This window comes from Oryzias latipes, chromosome 17, assembly GCF_053564925.1.
Source record: "Oryzias latipes strain Hd-rR chromosome 17, Olatipes_Hd-rR_3.1".
Lineage (NCBI taxonomy): Eukaryota > Metazoa > Chordata > Actinopteri > Beloniformes > Adrianichthyidae > Oryzias > Oryzias latipes.
In genome coordinates, this window is record NC_136253.1 from 19,522,133 (window position 1) to 19,549,405 (window position 27,273).

General features: G+C 38.7%; 1 protein-coding gene across 1 annotated transcript in view; it reads right to left on the minus strand.

Moving 5' to 3' along the window:
- LOC101168518 (vertebrate ancient opsin) overlaps nt 1-25,980 on the minus strand; it is a 112,692-nt gene extending 86,712 nt beyond the window's left edge. Inside the window, exons 1-2 of the mRNA XM_023965347.2 lie at nt 25,090-25,980; nt 15,093-15,421 (exon numbers count right to left, since the gene is read on the minus strand). Coding sequence (XP_023821115.1) covers nt 15,093-15,421; nt 25,090-25,462 — 702 coding nt within the window. The 5' untranslated portion in view covers nt 25,463-25,980. The remainder of the gene's footprint in view (nt 1-15,092; nt 15,422-25,089) is intronic.
- Nucleotides 25,981-27,273: the final 1,293 nt, after the last annotated feature.

A 27,273-nucleotide genomic window follows, 5' to 3' on the forward strand; every position in this document is an offset into this window, starting at 1 on the left:
ACTGCGCAGGTTGCCTGGCAGGGACATGATGTCAATTGATGAAGTAGAAAAGAAACTCAAACGAGGTTCATCCTGAGTCACGCATGCTTCTCAGATCTGCGAATCAGCAAAACTGGAAAAGGCTGAAGCTAAAAAAAAGTATTTTTCCGTCAGGAAAAAAAAAATTCATAAATTTTCAGCTCTGTTGAACCATTACAATGTTTTTTTTTTCCTCCATAAATTCAAATGACTTTGACCTGCATCTTTACCAGCTGGTTCAGCGCGCTTCAGGCTGTCTGTCTGCGCACGGACACACGCACACTTTTAACCGAACAGGATTAGTGAAAATATATTTAATAATTAAGTTGCAAATTACACAAAAGAGGAATGCATGAAAAGATGAGGCTGGAGGAGGGACATGAATCTCTTTAATAATAAATAATATCAATACAAATACGTGTTTTTTCCTGCGGGACTGGAGACGATACAAAATCAATGTGCGGGAATAAATTCTCTGAGTTTTGCGGGTGCGGGCGGGAGAGGACATACATATTGCGGGTGCGGGCGGGAGTGTAACGCATACGTTACGGGAGCGGGCGGGATTGGTCAGAAATTCAGCGGGCGGGAGCGGGATTAAGAAAATTGTCCCGCGCAGGGCTCTACCCTACGGCATCACGTTGTCTGTGACGTCACATGATGTCTGTCAGACACTGCCAGCTAGCGTGGTCATAGACATTTACATGAGCGTGATGGCTGCATTAAAAGTTGGGAGAAAGCGGGAGAGTCCTATTTGGGACTTTTTTGAATATAACAGCGTAGAAAACAAAAGTAAGTGCCTTGTAGTCGAAGCAGGAGACAAAATTTGTGGAACGCTCCTCAAAGGGAAAAAACCCTACGAAAAGTACATTTAAAAAGCGCACACAAAAACGCAAATCAACACAACCTACAAGCTAGCCTCTCGCCCGCCCTCCCCCGAAAAAGAGGCGAGAGCAGGGAACGTAATGCTGTTGTATTTTAATTTAAGGATGGTTGTCCTTTTGTCCTCTGAATAATAAGTGTTTCAAAATGGATCTTTGATTGAGTTTTTATTATACAATACTTATTCTGGTGATTTTGAATCATGCACCTGACAAATATCCTAATTTACAAAAAAAAGAAAAAACTAAAACTAACACTAAAACTAAACTAAAACGAAGCAATTTCAAAAAATAAAAACTAGTAAAGCTGCCTCTAAAAACCAATTAAAACTAAATAAATTTAAAAACAAAACTTCAAAACGAAATAAAAACTAAAACTTATAAAAAAATACGAAACTATTATAACCTTGCCTGCCACCTCCATGCTTGACAGAGGATTTGGGTCGTTCCTGCTGGGACCTCCAATTGGCATAAAATTAAGCTCAGAAACAATTTACTTTTTAACAAACTATAACCAGCATACCCAATGGAATGGAATAGTCCAAAATTTAAACTGTTTGACACTTTTTTTTAGACTACTCGAGAAAAGGTTTTGCTCCAGGTGTGGTTAAATAAAACAGGGGAAAATTAAAGCTGTGCTTTTATTCCCAGTAGGGCACAAGTTAAGTAGAACTTAACAGAGCTCAAGTTCCAAGAAACGGTTAGAATCTGCCAATCAAAGCACACAGATACATGACCACCAATCACATTCTTCTTGCGCACATCCTATATATACACACTTCGCATAATTTTGCAAACCAGATACAGATATTTTGCCTGTCATAAAACTGGAAAATAACCCTTGTGTGAAAGCTCTGAACATAAAAGTAAGCCCATTGTATATATATAAAAAAAACTGCACTTTTGAACCCTTTTTAACTTCTGCACACAGACAACACATAGTAATAATATTATTTCCTGCTGTTGGCTAAAATTTTTTACCATTTTGCATAACATTGCATTTGAAATGGAAGACATTTTTCTTCCAATGTTTCAAAAAAAAAGGATTCCTGTGCTATTCTGTGCCAGATTACAAAATTGGCTCTTTTTCATAATAGGAATAAACATAACACCCGAAAACCAACAATAAACAGAGTTGTCGATTTCAGATATTCACATCTGTCTCCGTTTTTTTCCTCACTGGTGGTTCGACAACAGCTTTTATCTTGAATCACGAGAACAGGGAATTTCAGATGCTCATCACACCAATGAGTGAATTGTTAAATCTAAAGCAGCTTCCTTTCAAATCTTTAACCTTCTTTTAATAGACTCTAAATATCAATGATTACATACAGTGTTCTGAGGAAATCCCCATCTATTGCATTAACTGCGTAAACTAATAACCCTTTTGCTATTACAGTAATAATGTCAATGACAACATTATCCAAACTGTCTCCCTATTGGACAATTATTAAAGTATGATTCTGAAGCATTCCCTGCAGTCTTTTAATTATGGTTATACCCTTTTTAAGACAAAATCAAAAAACCTTTGTCGGTTCCTGTAAAGCTGAGGTAGTTCACTGCGTTGTGGCGAAACTGTTGAGAGTGGGTCTTCATTTCCCATCATCCCTTTGTGTACACTCTCTTCTGCTATCTTACAGCCCCTTACAACCCCAGCCTAACATAAGCAGTGCAACAAAAATGGCGAGGAATAATGGAGCTATCATGGCTATCAGCAGTACAGTTTTGAGCCAGATTCCAGCTCAGACGAGGAAAATTAAGATGTACATGGATCTGTTTTTCTGCAAATGGATGCATCGGAATGGAACGAGCTTGTGACCTGCTGATTGTAGCTTCTACGTAATAACTACAAGCTTTTTCAAATGATTTTTTTTTCATCTGTTCCTAATTCACAACCATTTGAATAAAAATTTACTCAGAAACACATTTTTAAGCTTAATTTTCTATACATATGTCCTCCATCAAGAGAAAATTTTCACAAGAACATGTTCAAAACATCAAAAACACAATTTTCATTGGATTGGGTCCTTAAGTCTATTTTAGCAATACCCTGCTGCTCCTGAAAAGAAAAAAACAAGCTAAACATAATACATACATCTTTTTGAAATTATATTAGGTCACACACTCCTTTGAAAAAAAGCATAATTTACAAGGTTATATTCTGGGGTTTTTTTCAAACATAATTTTTTGAGAATATTTGAAATAAAACAAAGGTGTAGAGCCTTATCTTGTTTACTCCCTTTGCTTTAATTACAAGCTTTTTCTCTTTATTATCCAAACTGTGTGCTTTGGTTGCTTCACCACAAAGGTGATGAGGGGTGGAGATAGAAGTGAAGTGATAATGGTAACTGCAACAACCAAGGTGAAGAAGATGAACGATAATGGTGCGTTAAGATGGGGAAAACCTGTGAGTGGGGCACACCAGGGATGGGAGATTGAGAAAGAGAGTGCAAGGGCTTTGAAAAGAATGAAAGAGCAGGTAAGAAAACCAGGAGTTGTCCCTGCTCATGAAAAGGGAAAAAAAAGCTGCAAGATTAGAAAAAATTAACATTTAAGAATGGCAGTCAAAGCGTAAATAAGTGAAGATGTTAAACCAAAAAAAGAGCTCCAACATTCAGTCAAAAGGTTCACTACAAAGTCTGAAATAAGGTCATTAACGTATGTTTGCAGAGCAAAGAAAGAACATAGAGTGAGGAAAAATGAAGGACTGGCAAGGTAATGAGCCACTTAAAGCACTCATGAATAAAAGACAAATTTCTTCTTCGAATCAACCTGAAAAATAAATTTAATGTACAGTAAAAACCCCTAAAACATGCCAATTACACTCAAAACTCATCAAAAGCAAAAGTCAGCACTTTTCTATTCAATTCCTTAAAAAGCTTTTTTTATTCCCCCCACAGCTGTCTCTGCTACTGATCCACCCCTGTGGTGTCAGAGAGAATTGTGTGCAAATGCTTAGTGTTATATTTTTTTACAATGGTTCTTAGAGTAGCATTGGGGGTCATGAAGGTTTCCAAAAAATAGCAGACGTCAGAAATAGAGAGGAACCTGAGACCAGTTGTTTAAGTGTTGTAACATACCACCAAAATGGGCCATTTTGAAAAACATTAGTCAAGTCAGATTCATCAAACATTGCCTCTTTGTGTGAGCACAGAGCAGGAATTGATCTCAATTAGGATTATTGCATTTAAATTTTAGCTGTGTGATGGAGACGCGCAGATCCGGATGAAGGGTCACAAGAGCATTCAGGGTCAAGACGGAATCCTATTTGTTTAAATTAAATGTAGAAAATAAAAGTCATCTGTAGTTCCAAAGAAAGAAAACGTCTTAAAAATGTGGTCAGTGAGCCACTTTTTATCTGATCATCTTAAAGAATCATTGAATCTGATGTTAGCAGATGCATCAGCAGCCTTCAAATCTGTCTACAACCAAAGCTCTTCTCTTTGCAGTATTTGAAAGAATGCCTTCAAGCATCTTCCTCTTTTCTGTTTACATGCGTTTCAGCTTTTACATACAACACATAAAAACACACTTATGCTTTTTTTTTCTCACCGTCAGATATGGCATAAAAGTAAACTTATCATGATTTAGATCAATTACAAATAACTAAATTATTTAAATTTGCTAAATGTCAGAATACTGAGACCAGGGGTTTTTTCCGACAATTTTTATACTATTATCAAAGTCAAAGGTTTACACACACTATGCCTTTAAACCCCAGATGATGATGTATTTTCTTTGGAAGCTTCTGATACATTTATAGACAGCATTTAAGTTGATTAGAAACACAACTGTGGATATATATTAGGGCACATTTGAAATACACGTGCTTGTTTGTAAAACATCATGGGACAGTCAAAAGAAATCAGTCAAGATATTAGGATGACAATTGTGGATTTGCATAAGTCTGGTTCATCATTTGGTGCGATTTCCAGATGTCTGAAGGAGCCATGTTCAACTGTTCAGACAATTGTACGCAAGTATAAACATTATGGGAGTGTCCAGCCGTTGTAACGCAGAGGAAGGAGATGGGTTCTGTTTCCCAGAGATGAACGTACTTTGGTTTGATATGTCCAGGACAACCCAAGAACGAAGGCAAAAGATGTTGTGAAGATGCTGGCTGAAGATGTTAGAATGCATCATTATCAACAGTGAAATGAGTACTGTACAGACAACTGCAGTTAAAAGGTGGTAGAAACAAATATTAATGAAATGTATGTAAACTTTTGACTTGATAAAGATTTGTCAATAAATCTAGATGGCAGAAGTTGGATCTCTACTTTTCTGAAGGTGGCAGTGGAGGAATGCTGGTAGGACATAAAGGTGAGGAAGAGTCTGCAATCCAAACAGGAAGTGGACAGCCCATTTGAGTTGTAGTCCCACAACTCTGACAGGCAGCGGAGATACACAGACAGCCATAGACAGTGGAGATGCTAGGTGGACAGCGCTGGAACTCTCGATAACTTGATCAGGAGTTGGATCGATTAACAGGGGCATTCACAGGCGCTTTGGTCCAAGGATGGAAACTAGGTCTGTAATGGAGAACCTAGTTGCAGACCAGGCAACTTGGTTCCCTTTGTTCAAAATAACTTGAACAATGACAGAAGATATCGAGGACAAGGTAGAGACGTGGTGAGTTGGCTTGGTCAGAAACCAGAACTAGACAAGACCTAAAGATCACTAGAATGAGAAGATAAACCACTACGAACTGGCAATGCAAGGTTAAAGTGCAGGGGACCTCAGGTGAGACAAATAATCTTGACTATGCTTCATGAGGATGTAGCAAGAACATTTATATAAAAACATGCAACATTTGAGACATTAACTGTATAGTGAAACTACTACATTCTTTTTAAAACCAAAAAGTCAACTTTAATATGAAGCCATTTTCAAAATATATATTGAACACATATTGGAACAGGAAGAGACCACACCCAGACTTTTCCTCCAACTTCCTAGCACAGAATTGTCTAAATCTACTGGTAAATTAAAGCATTCAAACTTTTTTTGTGTTTTATTTTTTATCTTCTTCTTCTTTTTTTCACTGAAGCTAAGGGACCAAGCCAAGCTCCTGGTGAGAGTAAAATCCACACCATAATGTTTTCTCCAACAAACTTCGCACTTTGGCACAATGTGGTCAGACCAGGACCGTTCCCATGGAAACCACCAGACCCTGACTCATCCATCAGATTGCCAGATGGAGAATGGGATTAGTCACTCCAGACAATGTGTCTCCACTGTTTTAGGATTCAGTGGTAGTGTGCTCGGCCATTAAAATCCATCCCATGAAGCTTTCTACATACAGTTCCTGAGGTAATTTGAGGGCCACCTGGAGTTCAGATTCTGTAGTGATTAACTGCATAAAGTTGGTGATCTCTGTGTACTATGAACCCTGACATATATTGACCCTGCTTTGTCAGTTCTACTGCTTCTTGGCTTAGTTGCTGTCATCCCCAATTACTTCCACTATGTTATAATACTGGTTGACATTGGAATATTAAATATTGTGGAAATTCCATGATTGTAACACCTGACATCAATTATTTGGATGATTTGGCTAATACTTTGGCATTATTGTGTGTGTATATGAATTGTGCTGTTTGTGGGGAGCTCCTCAGGGAAAAGTCTTTCTAAAGCCCAAGATGAAAAACACGCGATAAGCACAAGGTCACTGCATCTGGTGAAAAGCAGGTCAAAACCAGGGCTCTGGGAGTCACAAACCATCATTCGCATGCCTCTTCCCCTTCATAGTAACTCTTTCATCTCTCTGCCACCTTCACTTATACTTGATATCTTCATTTCTCAGCCTGCCCACGCATGTGTCACATTAAGGATGCTGAGGAAAAGTTGTAGCACTTGAGAGAGCATGGTTTGAAAATCCAGGGGGACCCGTGAGTCACATAACGAATTCAGTCCACGGGTAAAGATGCTGAGACAAGGGTGAGACGGCTGGATATCTAACCAAGGACCACTTGATAAATGTGTTTATCGACATTTTTTCTTCTGTACTCTGATTTAATCTATCTCATTTTATGCTCAACAGATATGATGTATCTTTGTGAGTCTACTACAGCAGAGGTTCCTGGAAAACTTTTTGCGATCATGTTACATCACGTCTTTATTGTTGAAGGTTTTCAGGGCCACGTAGGTACGTTTTACCCCCTTAAATATGTTTTTTTTGCCTGTAAGCATACCGTATTTTCTGGAGTGTAAGTCAAGTTTTTCGCATAATTTGGCCAGGGCGCGACTTATACTCGGGTGCAACTTCAATGTGATTATTTTGAAAATAAAAAGGCTCCTTTGTTAATTGTTTTCTCATCAATAACCACTAGAGGGCACTGTAGATGTGTGTGTCAGTATTTGCCATTAAAAGCAATGCAGATGAAGAAGCCTACTAACTCTGATCAAAAGGAGTCTAAAACCAAATGGTGCAGCTTATATTCCAGTACGGCTTATATATGATTTTTTTTCATCTTTATTATGCTTTTTTAAATTTTTTGCTCCTCTAACTTATTCTCTGGAGCGACTTATAGTGTGGAATATTTAATATATCCTTTTGCAGTTAGGCATCATGTTTAGTTTGCAATAGTGACTGAAGGAGTAGTGATGTATTGGAAAAGACCAATGGTCCAGTGCTGCAACCAACTAAAGTTAAGAGCAAAAATAAAAATGAATAAAGTAATTTATTTTACTTTTTATGTTACTACTTGCATATGGGATAGGTTGTTCTGGACATACTGTCACATTTGCATTCAATGAATCATTTCAAATTATTTTCCAGTAAGGAGTTGTTTCCGCTACTACAAGATTTGTTTTGTGTCTTTCATCAGTTTCCGAGGGAAGTCTCAAGTCTTCCTTTAGCCTACAAACATCAAACTCATAGCTTGTGTAATTGTAGTGCAACAACAGAAATGTGAAAATGCAAGTCACATCTATTTTTCTGCCAAAGTAAAGTCTGTCCAACTTGATGACTGTTCTGATAGCAAGCCCTGATTTTAAAGAAAAAAGCCTTAAAATATGTCCAACTCCGAAACTAATCCTTACACCCAAAGTAACGCAAAAACAAGCGTTTATGTAACTGATTTATATTTAATAGGACAGCATGTGGTAAGATGCCTCTCAAGTTGCATCAGGTTCCAAGGTGACCTGTCACAAAACAATGTGACAGCTGAAGTCCATGGCCTGGATACATTTGTGCTTGAGGGTTCTTAGGACTCTGACTACAGCAATAGTTCACACTTTGTGAATGTCTAAAGATTCTTGTTTGTTCGAGTAACTTTTTCATTTTTCTAATATTGTGTTTCTACATATTAAAAATACTTGGAAATTCTTTAGGACTGACCTTTTGAATCTGACCTTCCTTGTCAGCAATCATCTTCTGGATAACATATAAGTCAGCTGACATGCTCATAAAAGCCTGACCAGTCAATCCTGATTGAAGGACAATTTAAAGTCCCAGGGAATCGGTGCAAATGTTTTGATTAGAATGTGACATCAATACTCTGAAAAAATAGATTTTGTTCAGAGTATTGTTTAACACTGAATTTGGGGTTTTTAAACTTTTAGATTATGAACATTTAAATCAGTGATTACCAAACAGAGGTACATATATCCCTTGAGGTATTCAAGCACATTGCATGGGGTATGTGTAAAACTGCCCAAATTAAAGCAATAGACAAGTTATATATTTTGATGCCTATTAATTAGAATAAAATGTTGGTGTGTTTTTGCCAAGTGTCTTGGGTTAGAGAGTGTGGCAGTAGCTCAAACACATCCAAAAAGCACATACACAAAAGGTTTAAGCTGCATACACACTGGGCATTTGATGCGCGTTTAGGAACGCGCTAAATGCGTTTTCTTAAACTTGCACTTGGCTCATGGTGTTTAAAATGAACAAGCAGGGAGGGGCTTCTTCTTTTTCATTTTCAACTGTTTACTAGCACATAATCGCCACCTACAGTTGAAAGAGGCTTGGTACAAAATGTCAAAGTGGCACAAATCTTGCTCCAGATTTTTCTTTCATAACTCTATTCCGATATATGAAAGACTTAATGTCACATAATTCCAGTCGGGCACAAATTGCAATCATTAATTTCTCTTTAAAGATCAACGTTCAAGCGGTTGGCACTTCCGTGAATTAAAGGGGATGCCAGCCATACGTTACTACTAATCCAAGTCCCTGATTGGTCAGGGTTTGACCTGGTTTAACTGTCAAAGTGCATTCAATGGCCACAAGTTTGTACGTAGAGCTTGAAAATGGTTGTAGAAGCTTGTGTAGCTATGCGTGAATGCAAGAGTCTTGAACACTGAGGTTTATTTAGACTTTTCATGTAGAGCAGTTGCTGAGAGGGGTTTGAACGTAGCTCTATGCATCCAATTGTTGTGATTCTGGGTTTAGCAGAACAAATAAACAAAAGACAGAGCCCAAAATGAAAATGTTGTTCATTTCTTATGCTGGTTTATGCAATCACAATATGATGGCAGAATATGAGGTCTTCGACATCTACAATGGGACTAGAACACAAAAGACAGGGAAATGATTGGTAAAAATGAGAAGCTTTAAGCAACAGAATTTAAGTCTGAGCTTGAAAGAAGCTTTGTTTTGTCTTGAACTGTTTCTTAAGAACCCAGTGTTGGTCGATTACCACCATCTATTATTTTCTACCAGTTTCATTAGATATTGAAATACAAACAAGTTTTGTGTGATTCTGTAGTCACACATTAATTTATATTGGGGTCCTCATTACGTCGATCAAGATCAACCGGTAGAAATATATATTTTTTAAATCCTTCTGCGAATCGTCATCCTCCCTTTGAAATACATAATTTAAGTGACAAGCAGAACGGCCAATCGAACATCCACTGAAATCTACATCACTGTGTTTAACTACATTGATCGCACTTTCTTTTTGCTCTCTTTCTACTTCCGGCGCATAAATGTGTATATATATATATAAAAAACATTCAACATTCATGAATACATGCATACAATACAAGATCTTTTGGAGCTTGTTGTCTCAAAAGTAGCGCACATGCCAAAAAAGTGTGGGCACTCCTTATTTATATCTATCACTGAGCCAGAAAGTGCAGATTTTTTTTCTAAGAACATGAAAAACTTTTTTCCTGTGATAACGTTTTTTGTGCAAAAATAAAAGCTGCATTTACTGATCATTGGAAGGGAAACGCTGACACTTTCAACCATCTGCAATCAATCTGATAGTTTTCTGAGTGTCAACCTTTCACTTTCTTTCTTTCTTTCTTTCTTTCTTTGTCTACTTCTTTCAAAGTATAAAAAAATAACTGCTGGATTTACAGCAATTGGTTTGCATGTTATGGTCATTCTGAGTGAAATGGTAAACAACATGGTGGGTCATTAAAAGCAGCACAGATTTTTTTTAAAAGCACACCGGCAAACATGCACAAAGAAGAGGAAAAGCAGAGCGGCAGAAACAAAGAACCTGAAGCTGACATTCAGTAGATATGCGAGTGGAAAAAATAAGTAGATAAAAGCAGACAAAGACAAAAAGTGAAAGGGTACTAAGCGCTATTACTTTCCAGGGCTTCTTTTGTCACTTTCACAAAGAACTGTGTGGGCTTTCAGACAAGCAAATAGTCCAAATAAAGGAAAAGACTGAAAGAAATACAGCCGTTGTTGGAGTTATTAGATTAATTGTAATTTGTCTTCTTGCACAGTAGTGTCAGAGCCAAACACACATATAAGTAATTATATGTCTGGGAAAATACAATACTTACAGAGTCTGACGGAGATGTAATCCTCCAAAATTGGTCAGAGACCTGCTCTTATAAAGTGAATTGCTGTGTGTGCGTGCTTTATGCCTTCCCAGGAGGCAACGAGAGCATTCACACATCCAGGAATGTTCTGCTCTGAGTTTTCCAGTCAGGTTAGCATGGCAATGTGAGGAGACGGTGGCTACCTCTTGCTATTTTTGATCTCAAGCAGGACAAAAAATGCGAGCGAATAGCTAAATTTTCTGTTCAAACAGGCAATCATAGCTGAGTATTTATTAAGCCCTTTTACGCCAAGATTGTCAAAAAAAAGTTTTTGTTTTTTGCCTTTTGATTTATGATTCCCACTAACTTTGTGCATTCACAGATCTAACGGTGGTGTGTAAATATTTTACAAGCTCACCCTTTCACGCTGCATTATGAAAAGAGGTGTGACCAGAGTCTTCTTCGTTCACCATTTGAAGGGTACAGGGGGTTTGCACTGAATGTAGGATCACAACAACCAGCTCATTAAACATTCCCACAAATGTCAGATAAACAGGAATAACCAGACTTGAGAAATTGATTTTAGAAATGGGAGCATCAGAAAATCCCAGCCAACCAGTTTTAGTCCGTTATGGGATTTTCTTTAGTATGTACACTTTGGTCTAAAGTTTTTAAACATTCTAACTATCCAAGTTATCGTTTACCCATTTAAAGATGTCGAGTACAAAGAACAGCTCAAAAGAGTTTAATAGTATGTTTTAAATTGTCAGAAAATTGAGGTGCGGGGAATTATCAAGGTGAAGTTACATAAAATCTACAAATTGTGGATTATTTAGATATACATAAATAAATCTATTTCAACAGACCGATGCTACGTTCACACTGGGCTCGGAAATGCAGGTTCATGCAACCACTTGAAAAAAAGTCTATGTAAACGCGTGTGTATGCGTGTTTCGGGCTTCTATGTTCAAAACGATTAAGTTCATGTGTTGCCACTCAATTTTTTATGTATATTTTTGGGTTTTACGTACAAAACACGCGGCCATTGAGGACAAACAAGTTTCCTTTGTGACCAAGAGGTGCTTAAATGACAAAACTGCACCACAAAATCACAACAGAATCTTAGGACAAGCTTTTAAGAGGCAATAAGACACTAGGTTGCTTACAGGGCAGCTTATTCAAGCATGGTTTAATTTTGTTCTTTGTAAGCTGGTCTTAGATTCAATTGACTTGCCTGGGACAGGAAACAGCGTAGCTGCACTACTGGAGACTAAAAGAGGTTATGGACCAATTAATCAAAATGTGAAAGTTTTTGGTTCATCAAGCAGAATCTCTGTGCTGCTTTTAAAAACAGACAACAATGGTGTGTGCATGTAAAATTCAATGACAGATAAGATGAAGGCAGATTGCTGCAAACTTCTTCTTAACTAATTTAGTACAGGCAGAGCTGGTTATGTGGTGCATTCAAAGACAACTCATTAAAAATTACACAGTGGACAACGTAACTGTGAATTTGAAGTTATACAAAACTTCATAAAAGCATGACTCCCCATTTTGTAAACAATGATGTGTCATTTTTTTCCTTGCTACCAATCAATAGAAGAACCATTAGTTATCGACATGACTGTAGGATTTATGCATTACCAAAATGTTTGTTATGATTTATAAAAAAAAATGATTTAGCAGTAATTCTGGGGGGAAAATGAATTGCTAGTAATGGAGGCTAGGAAATTCATACAAAAAAAACAACTTTTGAATTTTATTTGTGTTTCAGAATATGGCCCATAATATACTACCTGAAAAGTTTGCTATAAAATATTTATAGTGCATACGGATACTTAAAATCCATTGAAGTTTTATAATTTTGTGAAAACATTGTTTCAATCATTTGCAATTGTTTATTTTATTAGTTGATTGCTCCTTGGTGTATTTCACCCTATGCTTTTCAGTTTATCATTCTTATACTGTTTGTTTTATCATCTATTTCAAATTTTCCATCGTTTTGGGTGTATTCAGGCAAGAAAAGTCTGTTGGTCTGGGCCAAGTTCGCTTAAATTGGTCTGGATTGAGTCCTGAACCTTGCGTTTGCTCTCTATTCAGACTGCCGTCGAGCGGACGACTCTGTTACAAACCAAAGCTTGTAAACAAATCAACGTGACTAAAAATCTCTTCAGCCATAGGCAAGGAATAATGAGTGCAAGGCAAAGTAACCACAGAAAGAACAAAGTCCTGCACTTTACAATCCTTGTCCGGATAGTTCACTGAATCAAACTTTATATTTTGCTGACCAATTTTGAATGTCTGTATGAACATCAGGTACAACACTTTTTACTTTGGTTCGGCAGAGGGATGCTGCAAGGCGGTTGCTGAGGAGACAACTAAGAAGGTACGCTGATTGTCAGGAAAACGGTAGCCGCGTTTACATGGGCAAAAGTAATCGGGAAGAACGCCTGATCGGAAAGAAAATGCGTCACGTAAACGCGCCGTTCGGAATACTCTGCCCCGGTCAGACTTGTTCGGATCAGAATTTCTTTCCGATCGAGATAGGTGGGTTATACCGATTGTTTATCCGATCGTGGAGCATGTAAATGGTCATTCCGATCGTGTGTCACTACTGCTCTGGTTTACGTCATGCATAGACGGTGTTTCGCTGAGAGAAAGCTTTGGAGCTCATACGGGACCGACCAGCTGCTCTGCAGACGCCCGGTGTAAAGCGCCGCTCCGCTCTCGCCCCGCTGGATCTCCCCTCTCTTTCACCCCTCATGAGGGAGATCCGGGGAAGGAGCGCTTCGTGCCCCCCGACGCTCACTCGGGCCACTGGCACCCGAGTGAGCAGAGGAGCTGGATTAATAACTTCGTGTCTGATGGGAGGAGGATGCTTTGTTACATGTGCGTTTTGTTGTTTTGTTATGTGTGGGAGAATTCAGACTGCGAGCCGTCCCGCCGCTCTGGGTTAGCGGCTCCAGGACTCAGGTGGATCCGCCAGCACACGCAGCGGTTTTGGGGAAGCAGAAATAAATGTCGCTCAGTCCTTAGAATGGTTCAAACAATCACGTGGATTTGTGTTTCCAGTCGTGTCCCGACAAAATAAAGGCTGATGTTATTCCCAGACATTTACGTGCAGCCAAGATGCAGATTGCAGGGTTTCATGGTCCAGGATTTTGTGTCAGGCTAATGTTGTTAGCCTGTGTTTATAGCCTGTCCTAACCCTTCTTCCAGCACTGATCACACGGATTAAATACAATGATGAGCGAACAGGCGCTTCATACTATTCATGACATCAATAAAAGCACGTTTGGAAGATCGTCTCGTATATTACCGAGCTGCTGCATAAAATAAATGTCTGTGGCAGCTGTTTGTTTAGAACGGGACCTACTTCCTCTTTCGGGAGTTTTTAACACTACTGCACATGTTGTAATCGGAAAAAGGTTTTCTGATCCCATGTGCATGGGTGAATTTTAATCCGACCATTGATCCGATCAAGATATTCTGTCCATGTAACCGCGGTTAGTGAGAAGCAATGTGTATCACGTCAAAAGTTGTTTTAATGAGCCTGTATTCATCTGACCACACTTTAATGAGTTGCTGTGTCTCGTCGTTGCTCCATGTTTGTCCATGGCTCATGGTTGCTAACTTCCTACTCTGGCTACATGTCATAACACCCGGCCATGGTGGACATAGCCGTGCATTTGTTCCGCTCCGAGCATGCAGCCTATTACGACTGAGAAAAACTCAGAGCGAACCAGAGCTCAGTTATTGGTAACAAACCAAGACCATCTTGAAAAATGGGTCAGAGAGCAGTTCCTGGGTCCACTGTGCATTTAAACTGAAAATTTGTTCCAGAATATTGAGGGAAACAAAGTTCTAGTTCACTTTAATCAAACCAAATATGTCCAGTTGAATGCATCCTTTACCTGTTTCAGTTGAGTTTGAATTCATTTTATGACTTTTTTTTAGCCATGTCTTATACTTGGGTTCCCTACAAACCACCATTCCAGACACCTATATTTGTCCAATCGACTAATGCTTTTGCAGCAACCCGGTCCTAGTTTTTTTTTAGGGAAAATCGCATCATCTTTCCAGCTCCCAATTTTTTGTTGACATCTCCTGAAATGCAGCATCAATCCATGCCACTTTGCACACATACTGTCTACTTTTTAGTCATATAGCCCTTATAAAGACAGTCTGTTATTGACAGCAGTTTTTATCTGTTTTGGTAACAAAGCACCTTCAAAATGCTCTAATCTTTTTGCAAAGTTTTACAAACTTAAAACTTTTACATCAGTATGTGTGCTTAATTTCATTAAGTGGATACAGCTCATAAACTACATTCTTTATGCCAGAAAAGTGAAGAAAAAGTGGGTGGCATGTCTTGACCCTGGTAAAATTTGATAAATGGTCATAGAAAGGACACAGACATCTAAGAGCATCTGAAAATAGATCAGTTATTGGCCTGCCACTTACCTGTTTGATTGCATACAGTAGCTTTCCGTAGCAGAAGACGATCACCATGAAGGGCACAATGAGGCAGAAGACAAACAAACAGATGATATATGATATGTTATTGGCCGTCTTAGCCGTCCAGTCGACCGAGCAGGTGGTCCCTGGACCCTCTGGACCATAATGGCTCCAGCCAAAGAGCGGAGGCAGAGTCCACAGAAGGGAGTAACCCCAAGACAAGATGATGCCCAGGGAGATTTTGCGGTAGTTGGAGGAGTCTGCCTCAGCGGGGGTCATCATGGTGCTGTAGCGCTCGTAGGAGAGAACAGCCAGGGAGATCAAAGAAACGATGCCTACAGGGTGAAAAGAGCACTAAGATTACTGTGTGGATGTGTTATTCACACACTTGCACAACGTGCACCACAGAGTACACACCATTTGTCTGGAATGCATGCGCAGATTCGGTCTGTCGTCCATTTAATTGGACCATAAAGCAGAGATACGAGTGCTCTGCTTGTCTAAAGGCTTATATTCTCTTTGTGATATAAAGCCTCACAACTCTCCCTGAAATCAAAAGTGCAACTAGTTTATATGTTCACATGGACGCCAGGATATTGTTCCAAGAAGTAACTGTCTGAGCGAGCTATGCAGCAGAGTGAAACCATTACCTTTTATCTGATATTTCAGCTAATATTCTGTGGCCTACGGCTGTAAATTAGATGCCCTGGCACCACTGCCCCTGTCTAACAAAGGCAGTGCAGGATAAACTTCGTGAAGCATCCTTATCTCCTTGTACCGCTCAATGATCGCATATACTGTCTGTGATATCTCTGGGTTTCTAAGCCATATGAGGCCTGAAAGCAGCGTTTACATTGACCCCTTGACCTTTTCATTCTCTTTTCTATTTGTTTTGAAACTGGTATGAGCCATGGGGCTGTCTGTAAAGCCTGTTGATTTTCAGGGACAGTTGAGGGGACCTGATCTGAATACTTCTCTACAAAAGCCTTTAACCGTCTATCAAACAACATACATGCAGTAAGGTAAAAAGCAAAGGCAGAACGGTAGCTGGGGAAAATAGTAAGAGGTATTTCAATGAAATGGAAACATATTTACTGTTGCACGGATCATGTTTCTTTGACTGTGTATATTTGCAGCAACCTGAGTAAACTCCAAAGACCTCTGCCTGCAAAGTTTCAGTGACACAAAGTGTTTTACTCGTCTGTTTGCCATAAAATATTGAGCTCATAATGTTTTTCCTTCACAGACTGATTAGCTTGAGGCTTCTATTAGCTCTGGTGCCGCATTATTACAGAGTCAACACAGTTTTACAACAACCCACTTGTGTTTCTGTTTGATCTGAGCTGACGCATAGAAATCAACCCAGAACAGGTTTTGAATTGTGTTTTTGTCTCTTTGCTGTCCTTTTTCCCCAAAAGTATCAAACTTTGCTTTAGAGCTGCAATGTATTGCAGTTGCAGTTGCAGTTCTGTCTCCAACTTAAAAACAATAAAATACTTTCCAAAGTGTTGGAGTTGACTCAGTTTTGGCTGTAATTTAATTCCGTCAACTCAAGTGCAAGACCTGGTAAACTTTGACTCTTGTGACATCCTTCATTAATACAGTACTTCACTATTCTGCATATAGATATTATATTTCTGCCTCTACCTTCTTTTTTAGTTTCTTTGTGATAAATCTTTTGTGTGATAAAGTATTCATGACCTGTAATTAGTTAATATAATTAATCTAGTTTTTATAAGGCTTAATCATTTCTGTGAATAGCCTAATTTTGAGTTATTTTTATTTAAAATATTGTATTTACAAATAAGGGTCTTGATTTGCTTGCTAGTGAACCCTGATGCGGTTCACTACAGTGTCGCGTAAAAAAAATCTAGAAAAGACTGACCACTGTGCTGGAAACTCAAAGCGTAAACTTGAAAAAGTACAAATCACATTCATCTATCCTTCTTTAAAACCTGCTGAAGCCCCTTTGGGAGTCACTGGAGCCACCCCCAACTATTGTTGGACGAAGGCGGGACACCCCACAAACAGGTCGCCAGTTTGTTGTGGGGCAAATCATACCAAAGTTGAAAAAAATGAATAATTATACTGAATTTTATAATGCGCGATAGTGGGAGTGAGTGCAGTTTACTTCTTCAAGCTTTATGTCTTTTCCAGCTAGAGCACATTTCCGGCAACACAGCTCTCAAAGCTTAACCCTTGTTCTATCTTAAATGAGCACAAGGGTTAAATGTTCTACAGTTGGGTGAGGAAAACCAAAAAGGGTGACACCCTATTAACCCTTGTGCTATACTAGGCACTTTAACATTGGGAGTTGGGTCATCTAGACCCACTAGACAGTGCGCTGAACCTTTTTTCTTCAATGATTTATGATCTTCACTGGTGTCCATGGATTACATGAAATCTTTCCACCTTTATCCACCTTTGTCATGGTAGGGAGAACACGTCAATGTAAGGGTGGGGTCATCTAAGATAGCACAAGGTTTAAAGGACTTCCCTGAGAAGGTCCTCTTGAAGTCCTTACTACTTTGACTTGAAAAGTTTTAGGTGATATACCAATAGGCACAAAAACGAACTAACAAAGTATAACAGACCACTAACAGACCAATAAGTTAACAGAGACACATTGTCATTATTTTGCAACTAAACTCAATATTTTAAGGAATTTGGAAAGTATGGGAATGAGTTGGAAAAATATATCAGTTTTAAGCCTTTATAGTGCAACTTTTAATTAAGTATGATTGTTTGTGCATTTTTAAGGGTTGAAAACTTTGCTTTATTGTTAGTGAGCACACGTGTTCCATCAGTCCTGCATACTATAAAATCCTCTGTTTCACTTTCTCTCAATTTGTTTTTTGTACAGTTTGTCTCTCACTTTTCCAACTGTGTTCCGCTTTATTAGTTTTACAGCCAACCAAAAAGAAGATGCAGCCAAATGTTCGGTTCAGTTAACAGATGGCAGACTGATGCTTCCACATAACACAGTGTGACATGAGATTCTGCGTCCAGTCGTGTAGTCGTGGTCATCAGTGCATAGCCTAATTTTAGATCAAATTAATTTACCGTATCTGTACTCACAAAAGGAACTTGAGCCACCTTTAAAAATTTTATAAGTCCTCTAATTTGCGCATTGTAAAGAGTGTATGTTTTTTGTGTGATTGGCAGATGAGTGGACCAGTCCACCCAATGGGCTGTTCTCAGCACACTGTCAGGTGGGCTGGAGGAAACTCCTGTCAATAAACCCCTTGAGCTACTTACACACAGGGCATGTGTTGTGCATTCAAGAACATGCTTTACGTGGTTTCATGAGCCCAGTTTTAACATACAGTGTTCACACCGGACAAACAGAGAGCGGTAGGGAGGGGCTTCTACCACTTTTGTGTTTTTACTGATCCCAACTTTTGTCCGCCACCTACAGTTGGAAGAGGCTTGGTGCAAAACTCTAAATCTTGCTCCAGACTTTTTTTTCACAGCTCTATTCTGATTTATGGAAGACTTGGTGTCATAGAATTCCAGCAATTCTACTGCAATGCATTTCCCTTTTTACTTCTGTGTTTTGAAAATTATCCTCCTCATAAGTCACTGCCAAATCCAAGTCCCTGATTGGTCAAAGTTCAGCTGTTTGGCATTTAACCAGTCAAATGTTCTACTAGTTGAACCTTCAGCATCCATTCAATGATCGCAGGGTTTGTACATATAGAGCCCAAGAACAAACTTAAAACATTGCATTGTGATGAAAAAAAAAGAAGAAAAAACAACAACCAATAAAGAACCACACAAGTACTAAAACAAAATAGTGCTACGTAATGACTTTGGCCAACATTGGACAGACAGCTGGATTAGTCATTTAAGTCAAACGAATTATTATAAAAAAAAACTCAGTGACTTTTTTTAAATCAGAAAATAGAGGTTTTGCTTTTGTAACTGCTATAGTTAGGACAGCGAATCTGTTCAATTACAAGATTTACCTTTACTACCATGAATATAACTAAATATTTTATGGTACTTCCTTACTTTCTCACAGCTAAAAGTAACACGTTAATGTAAGAAATTATTTTTAAATGAGTTACGCATAGGACTGCAATACATATTTTAAAAAATCATTAAGAAATAAGCACACATGTGTTAATTTTTCTGGAATTACCTCTTTTTATGGCATAAAAAAATGAGATTGTGTTGAATGCCGGTTTGTGTCCCTAGTCTCCATGGACATGAATTCTTCATGCACCTGTCCCTTAACTGGGACCGTGTGCTGTGCTAAATCCTGAAGGTGATGGATTCATAGACATGTCTCCAATCTCTGTTACTCAGCTTTGAGTGACAGACCAAATAAATCACTTTTCAAATTTGCCTCAGTTTACCAGCAGCACTAAATCCTGGGAGTCATTATGCCACTGAAACCCTCTGTTCCCAAAACTCGCCACCACTTGTTATTCTTAATAAAGACTCATCCCTTTAAATACAGAAATAATGACTTCAGCACAACGTTTATGACATCCACCCGTCTGATGAGCGCTGTACTTTTCTGGTCACACTTTGCAGCTGATACTTATTTGGGGCTCAATGACCGTTTGAAATGATTGAACCTCTTCAGCGCTAAATCTAACATTTCAATTTAAAATATCTTCTAATCTATTCATGTATTTAAAAAAAATGTGTTTTGCAAGTCCAGTAAACAACTATTTGAAAAAACTCAAGTGATATTTTCTTATCAAAATGGAACAAAACTATTGTGAACACACAGAAAAAGCGTTAAAGGTGATTACTTATACATCTAGTAATTTTCAACACTCCAACCAGATGTGTAAAATCCATGAAACAGATTTTGATTTCACATCTACAAGACTGTTAATTAATCTTTTATTATTTCAGTTCATTGCTTATTCTGACCTTTGTAGCAGAGCACCATTTTTCTGTTCTCTTTCTTCCCAGCTGAGACCTGACATACCGTCAAAGCAAATTAACATCACTCAGGCCAGGTGTTGCTTGTGCCGCCATGATTTACATTCATATGCAATTCCTTTCCTCTCTGCCGAGCATATCCTCCTGTAGAGGGAGAGCGTCTGACTTCGAAATGCTGTGCGTGGGCTCAGCAAGGTTATTCCAGTGATGGTGTGCGGAGACCACTTGCGGCAGAAGGCGCCCTGCAGCAAGCAAGGACACGTAGGCTGGTGTCAGAGAGCAAAAAAGACGCTCCTGTCCTCTTCCTCTGTGGTTATGCAGAAGGCAGGAAAATTTGATGAAAACGACAAAGAGAAGGAAATGTATAAAAAAGAAAAAGAAAAAAAGGGGAAGCGGGTAGGTAAAGCAGCTAAATGGGTGTTGGGAGGCGAGAAAGAAAAAAAAGGATAAGAGCATGCCTGCTGAGCCACCTAACAGTCTCCACAAATTGTCATCAACCAAGATTTTGGCATTAAGTCGAAATTTGAAATTGCGTCATGTAGGAGTCTCAAAGCGGGAGGCTGGAAGTAAAAGAGCAGAAATCGATTTGTGAAGGGAATATGCCGCCTTTCCGCCAGCAGAATACAGTCTTTTGTCACTGACAAAGTTGCCTCTTTAATTTGAAGGCAGAAAAGAAGCTGCAGAGATCTACTGAAGACAGCAGAGTCACACTGTCAAAGTGGCTGTGAACATAATTCAGCCAGTCTATTTCACTTTTCCTTCCTCTGACCCTCCCTCACGCTTTCACTCTGTTTTACGAGCCCATTGAGGGATTACTTGTCCATAACCAATGGAGACTCTAATGATGTCTGCCAGCAATCATTCTCTCTCCGTTTCTCCCTCTCATACACAAACTCCCCTCCTGTCTTGCTGCTCTGTCACTTTTGCAGAAGCCAGAGTTTTGTCAGACATATTTTAATTAATTGGCTCCTTGTGGATGTCAGCGTTGCTTATTTTGAGATGGCACCTAAACTGAGTGCACTTGAGTTAGTGAGAGAGCAGCTTCAGTAAAAAGAGTGACTAAGGGTTGCTTTGTTTTTCTTTTCAGCTCCTTCCTTTCAAACTGAAACGTAGGGATCCCTTTTCAGAAAACTTTTAAAGTGAAAGTGAGACACAATTCTGCTACAAGTTATAAAACGTGACATTTAATACGTTTCTATAGCAAAAAAAAAAAAATAATTTTACTAAAGCTAAATGTAACATTTGGTTTTATGCTTCATATGTCTTCTTTGGATAGGACTTTTCTTTGCTTTGAATACAAATTACTTTACCCATTTAGCCCTTGTGCTATCCTAGGCACGTAGGGAGTTGGGTCATCTAGACCCACTAAACAGTGTGTTGAACCTTTTTTCTTCAATAATTTGTGAACCTTGCTGGTATCCATGGATTACATGAAATCTTTCCACCTTTATCCACCTTTGTCATGGTAGGAAGAACACGTCAATGTAAGGGTGGGGTCATCTAAAATAGCACAAGGGTTACATTACTGTCAAAAAAATCAGTGGTGAGGTCCTAGGCATGTATATTAAGTCATGAAGCATCGATTTAATGCTTGTGCTACGTACACTAAATAAATGTATTTCCATGTCTGCTACTCCTATTTGGGACCATTTCCCACCACTTCTGGTTCTGAAATGTTTGCGGGTGCATTGTCTACACAATCAGCGGTTGTCGCTTGGCAAAATGCCACTGGAAAAGAGATGGAGGATGCTGTTATTATTATATCTTACTTATTTAAACAGTTATGGTAACAAAAAACTTTCCCTGGCATCAGTTAAGTTCAATTCTGTTGATTTGATCTCAGTTTATCATTTTAAGCATCAATTGTAGACAAAACAAAAAAAGAAAAACATACAGATATTTCAAACTCATAACAGAAATAATTAAATGCATTGATTAAAAAAAAAAGAATAAGCCTCAATAGGCATGCGCTCTTTATTGAATCAATGTTTCATGACTTGATGTATATGGTTGTAACCCTGCAACGTATTTTTGTCATTAATTTACAGAGGAAATGTTATTTTCAAGACAAAGAAAAGGCGTAGTCAAAGAAATAAAACTAAGTGTATTTTTTTCAATGTTGACAACTTTGTCTATGATCATATGTTTCATTTTGACAGTAATCTAACCCCATACTTTTCTGTCATATCTTTTTCCTTTGCATCTTTTCCAATGTCTCAAGGTTTTCATGGCGGTTATGAAAGAAAAAACTCAAACTCTTCAGCAAATCAGCGCATGAAACCTAAAATACATTTTTTTTTTTAAAACGACAACACCTCTCAAAAGCCCAGATGTATTGCTTTAGAGTTGACTGGTTTCAGCATCTGCTTTCCTTACGGCAAGTCTTTAAACATTAGGGAGTTAAGATGCACTCAACTTGAATGTGAGGGGGATCCATGCTCTGAAAGATTTATAAGACCTTTTATACTAATGTCATCAATGAAAAACTACGGCAAGCAGAGAACATGCAGTCAATTTTAAATATCTGAAGATAATCCCGGCTTTCATTTTCACTTCACATCATGACTTTTTTTTTTTTAAACCTGTCAAAGTTGCTTCTTTTTTAGGGACCAATGAACTTGAGGACTTCTAAATCTGTACTGACATTGATAAATTATTTCCGTGATAAAATTATATCAAAAATTGTCCATCCCACATAATACATAATAATAAAAATAATAATAATGTAATTTCATTTAGCTATATATACATATACATATTTTTTCTCAGTTTAGATGTTTTATCATTCAGAGTTTTATAACAGCAAAGAACAATTTGACTTAAGACAAACACTCGTGCATAGTCAGTTTAAAACCCCCCCTTGGGCAAATACCATACCTTGAAATGCTTTTTTTTAGTGACTGCCTTTTTTTCAATATTCTGAAACATTTGTGTTTCTTTTCTGTCTAAATGTTTTGGATAGTGCTTAAAGCAGGAAACTTAGGGGGTTCTGTAAGACTTCGAGCCTAAAGGCATTCAATTTTGGTCTATGACTAATTTAAATCTTTCCTCAACGCTGCTGTGAAACAGTACCTGTTCAGCAAGTTACAACAAATTACCAAACCATGATCAGACCACTACTGTGCTTAATTGGTTTCTTCTTGTCACATTTTTCCCCCACAGAAAAGTTTCTTTTTGACTTTTGTGTTCAAAAACTGATATTTACATGTCTCAATTTAAGCTTTGAAAAATGAAAAGGATGAATGAATGTTTTCCTAGTTTGATTTGAATACATTTTTTTCCTAAACTATATGACAGACTATGAAATATTGCCAAACTTGTAGGCAATGTCCCAGAGATTTTCATGACTGGTGGTTTCTAAGAAAAGGTCAAAGGAGTCAGAAACCTTTAACATAGCCTGACTCTTAATCATTTGAGTTTATCTATCTATGTGAAGAGAGAATGTTGCACAAGCTGACAAATATAGTGGAAAACACAACTTGTACACAATACACTTGATGAAACAGTGTCGTCGGTGTGAGGCTTCTTTTGCTGCAGTGTTGCAATAAAGATCTGTGCAGGTCATCCCTTCCCAAAGCAATATAGAGTTTAACGGCATCTTTCTCCCCCCAGAAATTGGACCTCTTTTCTATTTGTTCTCCAAGTTTTCTTTTGGGTAAAAAATACACTGCAGCATCTTCGCTTTTCCCCTGAATCAGCTAAGTCACATCCTTTCTACGCTTTAATTCACACCAGTCTTTGTATTTTCAGTAGTATGAATGTTTTCCAAGTAGTATTGACCAAAGGCAAACATTTATACTTTATACCCTTTTTATGTACTTTCTACTTACTTGCAATGAGTTTAGATTTTTAAAATGCCTTCTAGCATTTATTTATGACTAACAGCTGCATGTGCAATTTAGAAAAAGAGTGAGTATGTAAAAAAAAGACTGTTATGGACTAGCCACCCGTCTCATAAATTGCCCTACAAGTGACCCCCAAATTGAAGTAGAAGATTAGAATAATTTAAGGTTCTTTTGAGTCGATTTAATCACAAAGAAATACAACTTTATTTTGTGTTTTGAAGACAAAAAAAAAAGCATACATTACTTTTTGTTGTGAAAATAGTTATTTCTTGCTTTTCAGAGAAAAAAAAAACATTTTTTTGTACTAAATAATCCACAATTTTCCCTTGTGGTTTAGTCTACCTTTATTTTTCCTTTGTATGTCTTCACATGTAGGTGATTTCGTGATTTTGGTCCACATAAATGGGAACTACCCCTCCAGGACATAGGTAATGGCTTCCCCTTAACGGTGATTGACTTTTTTTGCGCAAACGCATGTGCCGCAGCCTGATCAAATGGTGCAACAGTCCCCCTAACTATCGGAGAGCTGGCTTTCTTTGCCACTGGTATCAACTTCTACAGCAATGAGCTTTTAGCGGACATTAAATTTATAACAGAGGACACAAGACGGTTCTGCGCACAGAACCTGCAGCTCAGACTTTTAACAAATGAGGAAGCAGCGCCGCATGCTTCCATAACTGCGCAAAGATGTGATTTAACAATCTGTAATGCAGCTCCATTAGGAGATAATGCCTGCGCAATGTGCCACACAACTGTTATGGATCGGAACCAAGCATCCACTCATGGACACACCACCACAGCTTTGTGGTAGTGGATTACTCTATGATTGGTCGACTTAAGGGACGAATTATATGATACTATAAACTCCAATCGAATTCATTAAAAAAACAAAAAAAGATCAAGTCCTGACATGAAACTGATCGAACTAATAAATAACTCTGATAGGTTTTGGTTTTCTAGGTGTGCGCATGAGACCAGCATGAACTCAGAAACTGAGCTGCAAAGATCTTCAGGTTATATCTCACTAACTTTCGTGCAAAGTGCGCGTCCCCACGCGGATATTTACCATAAGCGAGCCACAAGACAAGCTTTATCATATCGTGGAAACGAATGGTGAGGCTCCGCGCAGCGCTCACCCGCATCCCAAACCTCGACCGCCATGGAGCGATGGAGCTGGACTGGAGCTAATCAACGTACCCAACCGGCACAGAAATCCAACAAAAACGCGCAAAAACAAGAGACGCATTTGTACTCACCGCAAAGGGAGTTGGCGAAACCGTACCACACGCAGCCCCCTTCCCCTATGAGCCACCTTCCCTGCGTGCTGGCCGCGAAGCTGAACGGAGTCCCGAGCACGCACACGAGCAGGTCGCTGATGGAAATGTTAATCAGCAGCAGGTTGATGGGAGACCGCAGTATCTTGTAACGGCAGAAGAGCACGAGCACCAGCAGGTTGTTGACCAGTCCGAAAGTGCCGATAAAGCCGAGGCACACAGCTACGATCAGGTGTCCTGTCGGGGTGAGGGTGGTCCTGTATGAACCGCCCCCCAGGTGCTCTTCCCCGGCTCCGGCGCACAGAGCGCTGTTGAACTCCGCACAGCCGCCCAGGCTCACGTTGGACACCAGCATGGCAGTCCGTGTCACTGCGGTGGCACAGCGGGAGGCCACGGCCTCTACATTTTTTTCTTTTCTTTTTCTCTCTTTTTTAGAAAAATAAATACAAAAAACAACAACAGTATAAAAAAGAGTTGCTGGAACTTGTTTGGAAAAAGACAAGTCAACCAAAAGAATCAAACATGATAAATTGTTATAGGGGGATTTCAAAACTTTCTATTTTAGTTTGTGATAGGGTGATGGGTTTTTTTTTTCGACGGAGGGGGGGATTTGGCAAAAAATAAAAAAAAAGTTTTGTCGGGTTTTGCTCCACCGTGTGGCAGTCTGAGACTCACTCTTCCCAGAGTCGCTCTTATCTCAAGCAGACACCTTCCCTCTCTGCCCGCATTTAAATCACTGTTAGCCGCTCTCCAGCAGCTGACGTGTTCTGTTGGGCTGCGCGCGTTCGCGTGTGTGGAAGGAAGAGAGCGGCATGGAAACGAGTCGGACGTCAGCCGTGCGTCTTTGGGAGCGCTGCGCAGCCCCGCTGCGCTCAGAGGTCCTTCTTCAACTTTCGGGAGCTCCTCCAAGTGCCGCGCTGCTGTTTGACGATGCGTGGCGCTGTCCGTGGTGCTGAACACCTTCCCAGCTCCAGCACCTCCGATCGGCTCTTTCTTACGCACCACGCTTAGATTGTGTGTTTACATGCGTGTCCTTGACTCCGGATTGTGGTATATGAACTCACCCAAATTTGTGTTTTATTTTTAAGTTTTATAAACTAAAAATGGAAAGTCTATGTCATCAATTTGTGCTACAAATGAGTTGGATATGCTTGTTTTATTATTTCTATGGACATTTTAGACCGTTATTTTAGTGTATTTGGATTAAATAACACAATTAGCTGAATAAATCCATTTTTACAGGAATGGGTGTTGGAAATCATAGAGAATATTAAGTTGAATTGGTGTCTTATGAAGAAAATGCTTGAGCAAATGTGAGGATTTTGCTCTTGGATATGGCTGTCAGTCTTATTTCCTTGGTTCTTTCAATGTTTTTAGTTGTTCCCCTGTCAGTCACTCCAGGTTCATATTGATCATCCCCATCTGTTTTCATTTCTGTCAATTATCCTCAGTGTATTTAGGTGTCTACTTTTCAGTTTTTCTTTGTCAGGTCATGTGTTCTGCTTTGCCACCTTTTTTGTTTCTCCGTGCTTTTAGTAATGTTTTAGTTTATTTAATGCATGTTTTAATTTCTGCTTCCGTGCGTGGTCTCCTGCATTTAGGCTCTGACGACACCAGTTCCTGTCAGCAATTTTTTTATCAGTGTCATGAAATGCAACCAGTTTATTTTTTCATCTTAAATAAACTTTAGACTCTGCAGATTCTGAATAACAGTTGTAAAAAACACAATGAACAAAAACAAAGCAGTACTTTGTTTGAGGGAATTTTCTCAGATGCTTAATTTTTGAGTTCCTTTTTGCATTCTATTTTCTGTTACAGAAGTTTCAGCTGAAAGTATCTGCTAATTCAGTAAAGGAAAAGTATGTGTTTGTTTAGTTCAATGTTCTAAACATGGAGATAATGCAGTTTTTTATCTGTTTTTTTTCATACTTTTTTAAATATTTGTTGCTACAAAAGAAAAATTACCTACGTGATCATAGTTGATTTGAGTGCCTGAGAAATATATGTAAGCACTAAAAAGAAGGGAAAAAGAAGAAGGTAGGCAATTATAAGTACTTCCTACAGTGCGTCCATAGGATGTAAGGTTGAATAGCAATACTCTGCTTCTAGTAATCAAGCCTTAATAACAGATTGTGAGTAGATGAACAGTGCAGACGTCTCCTCTAA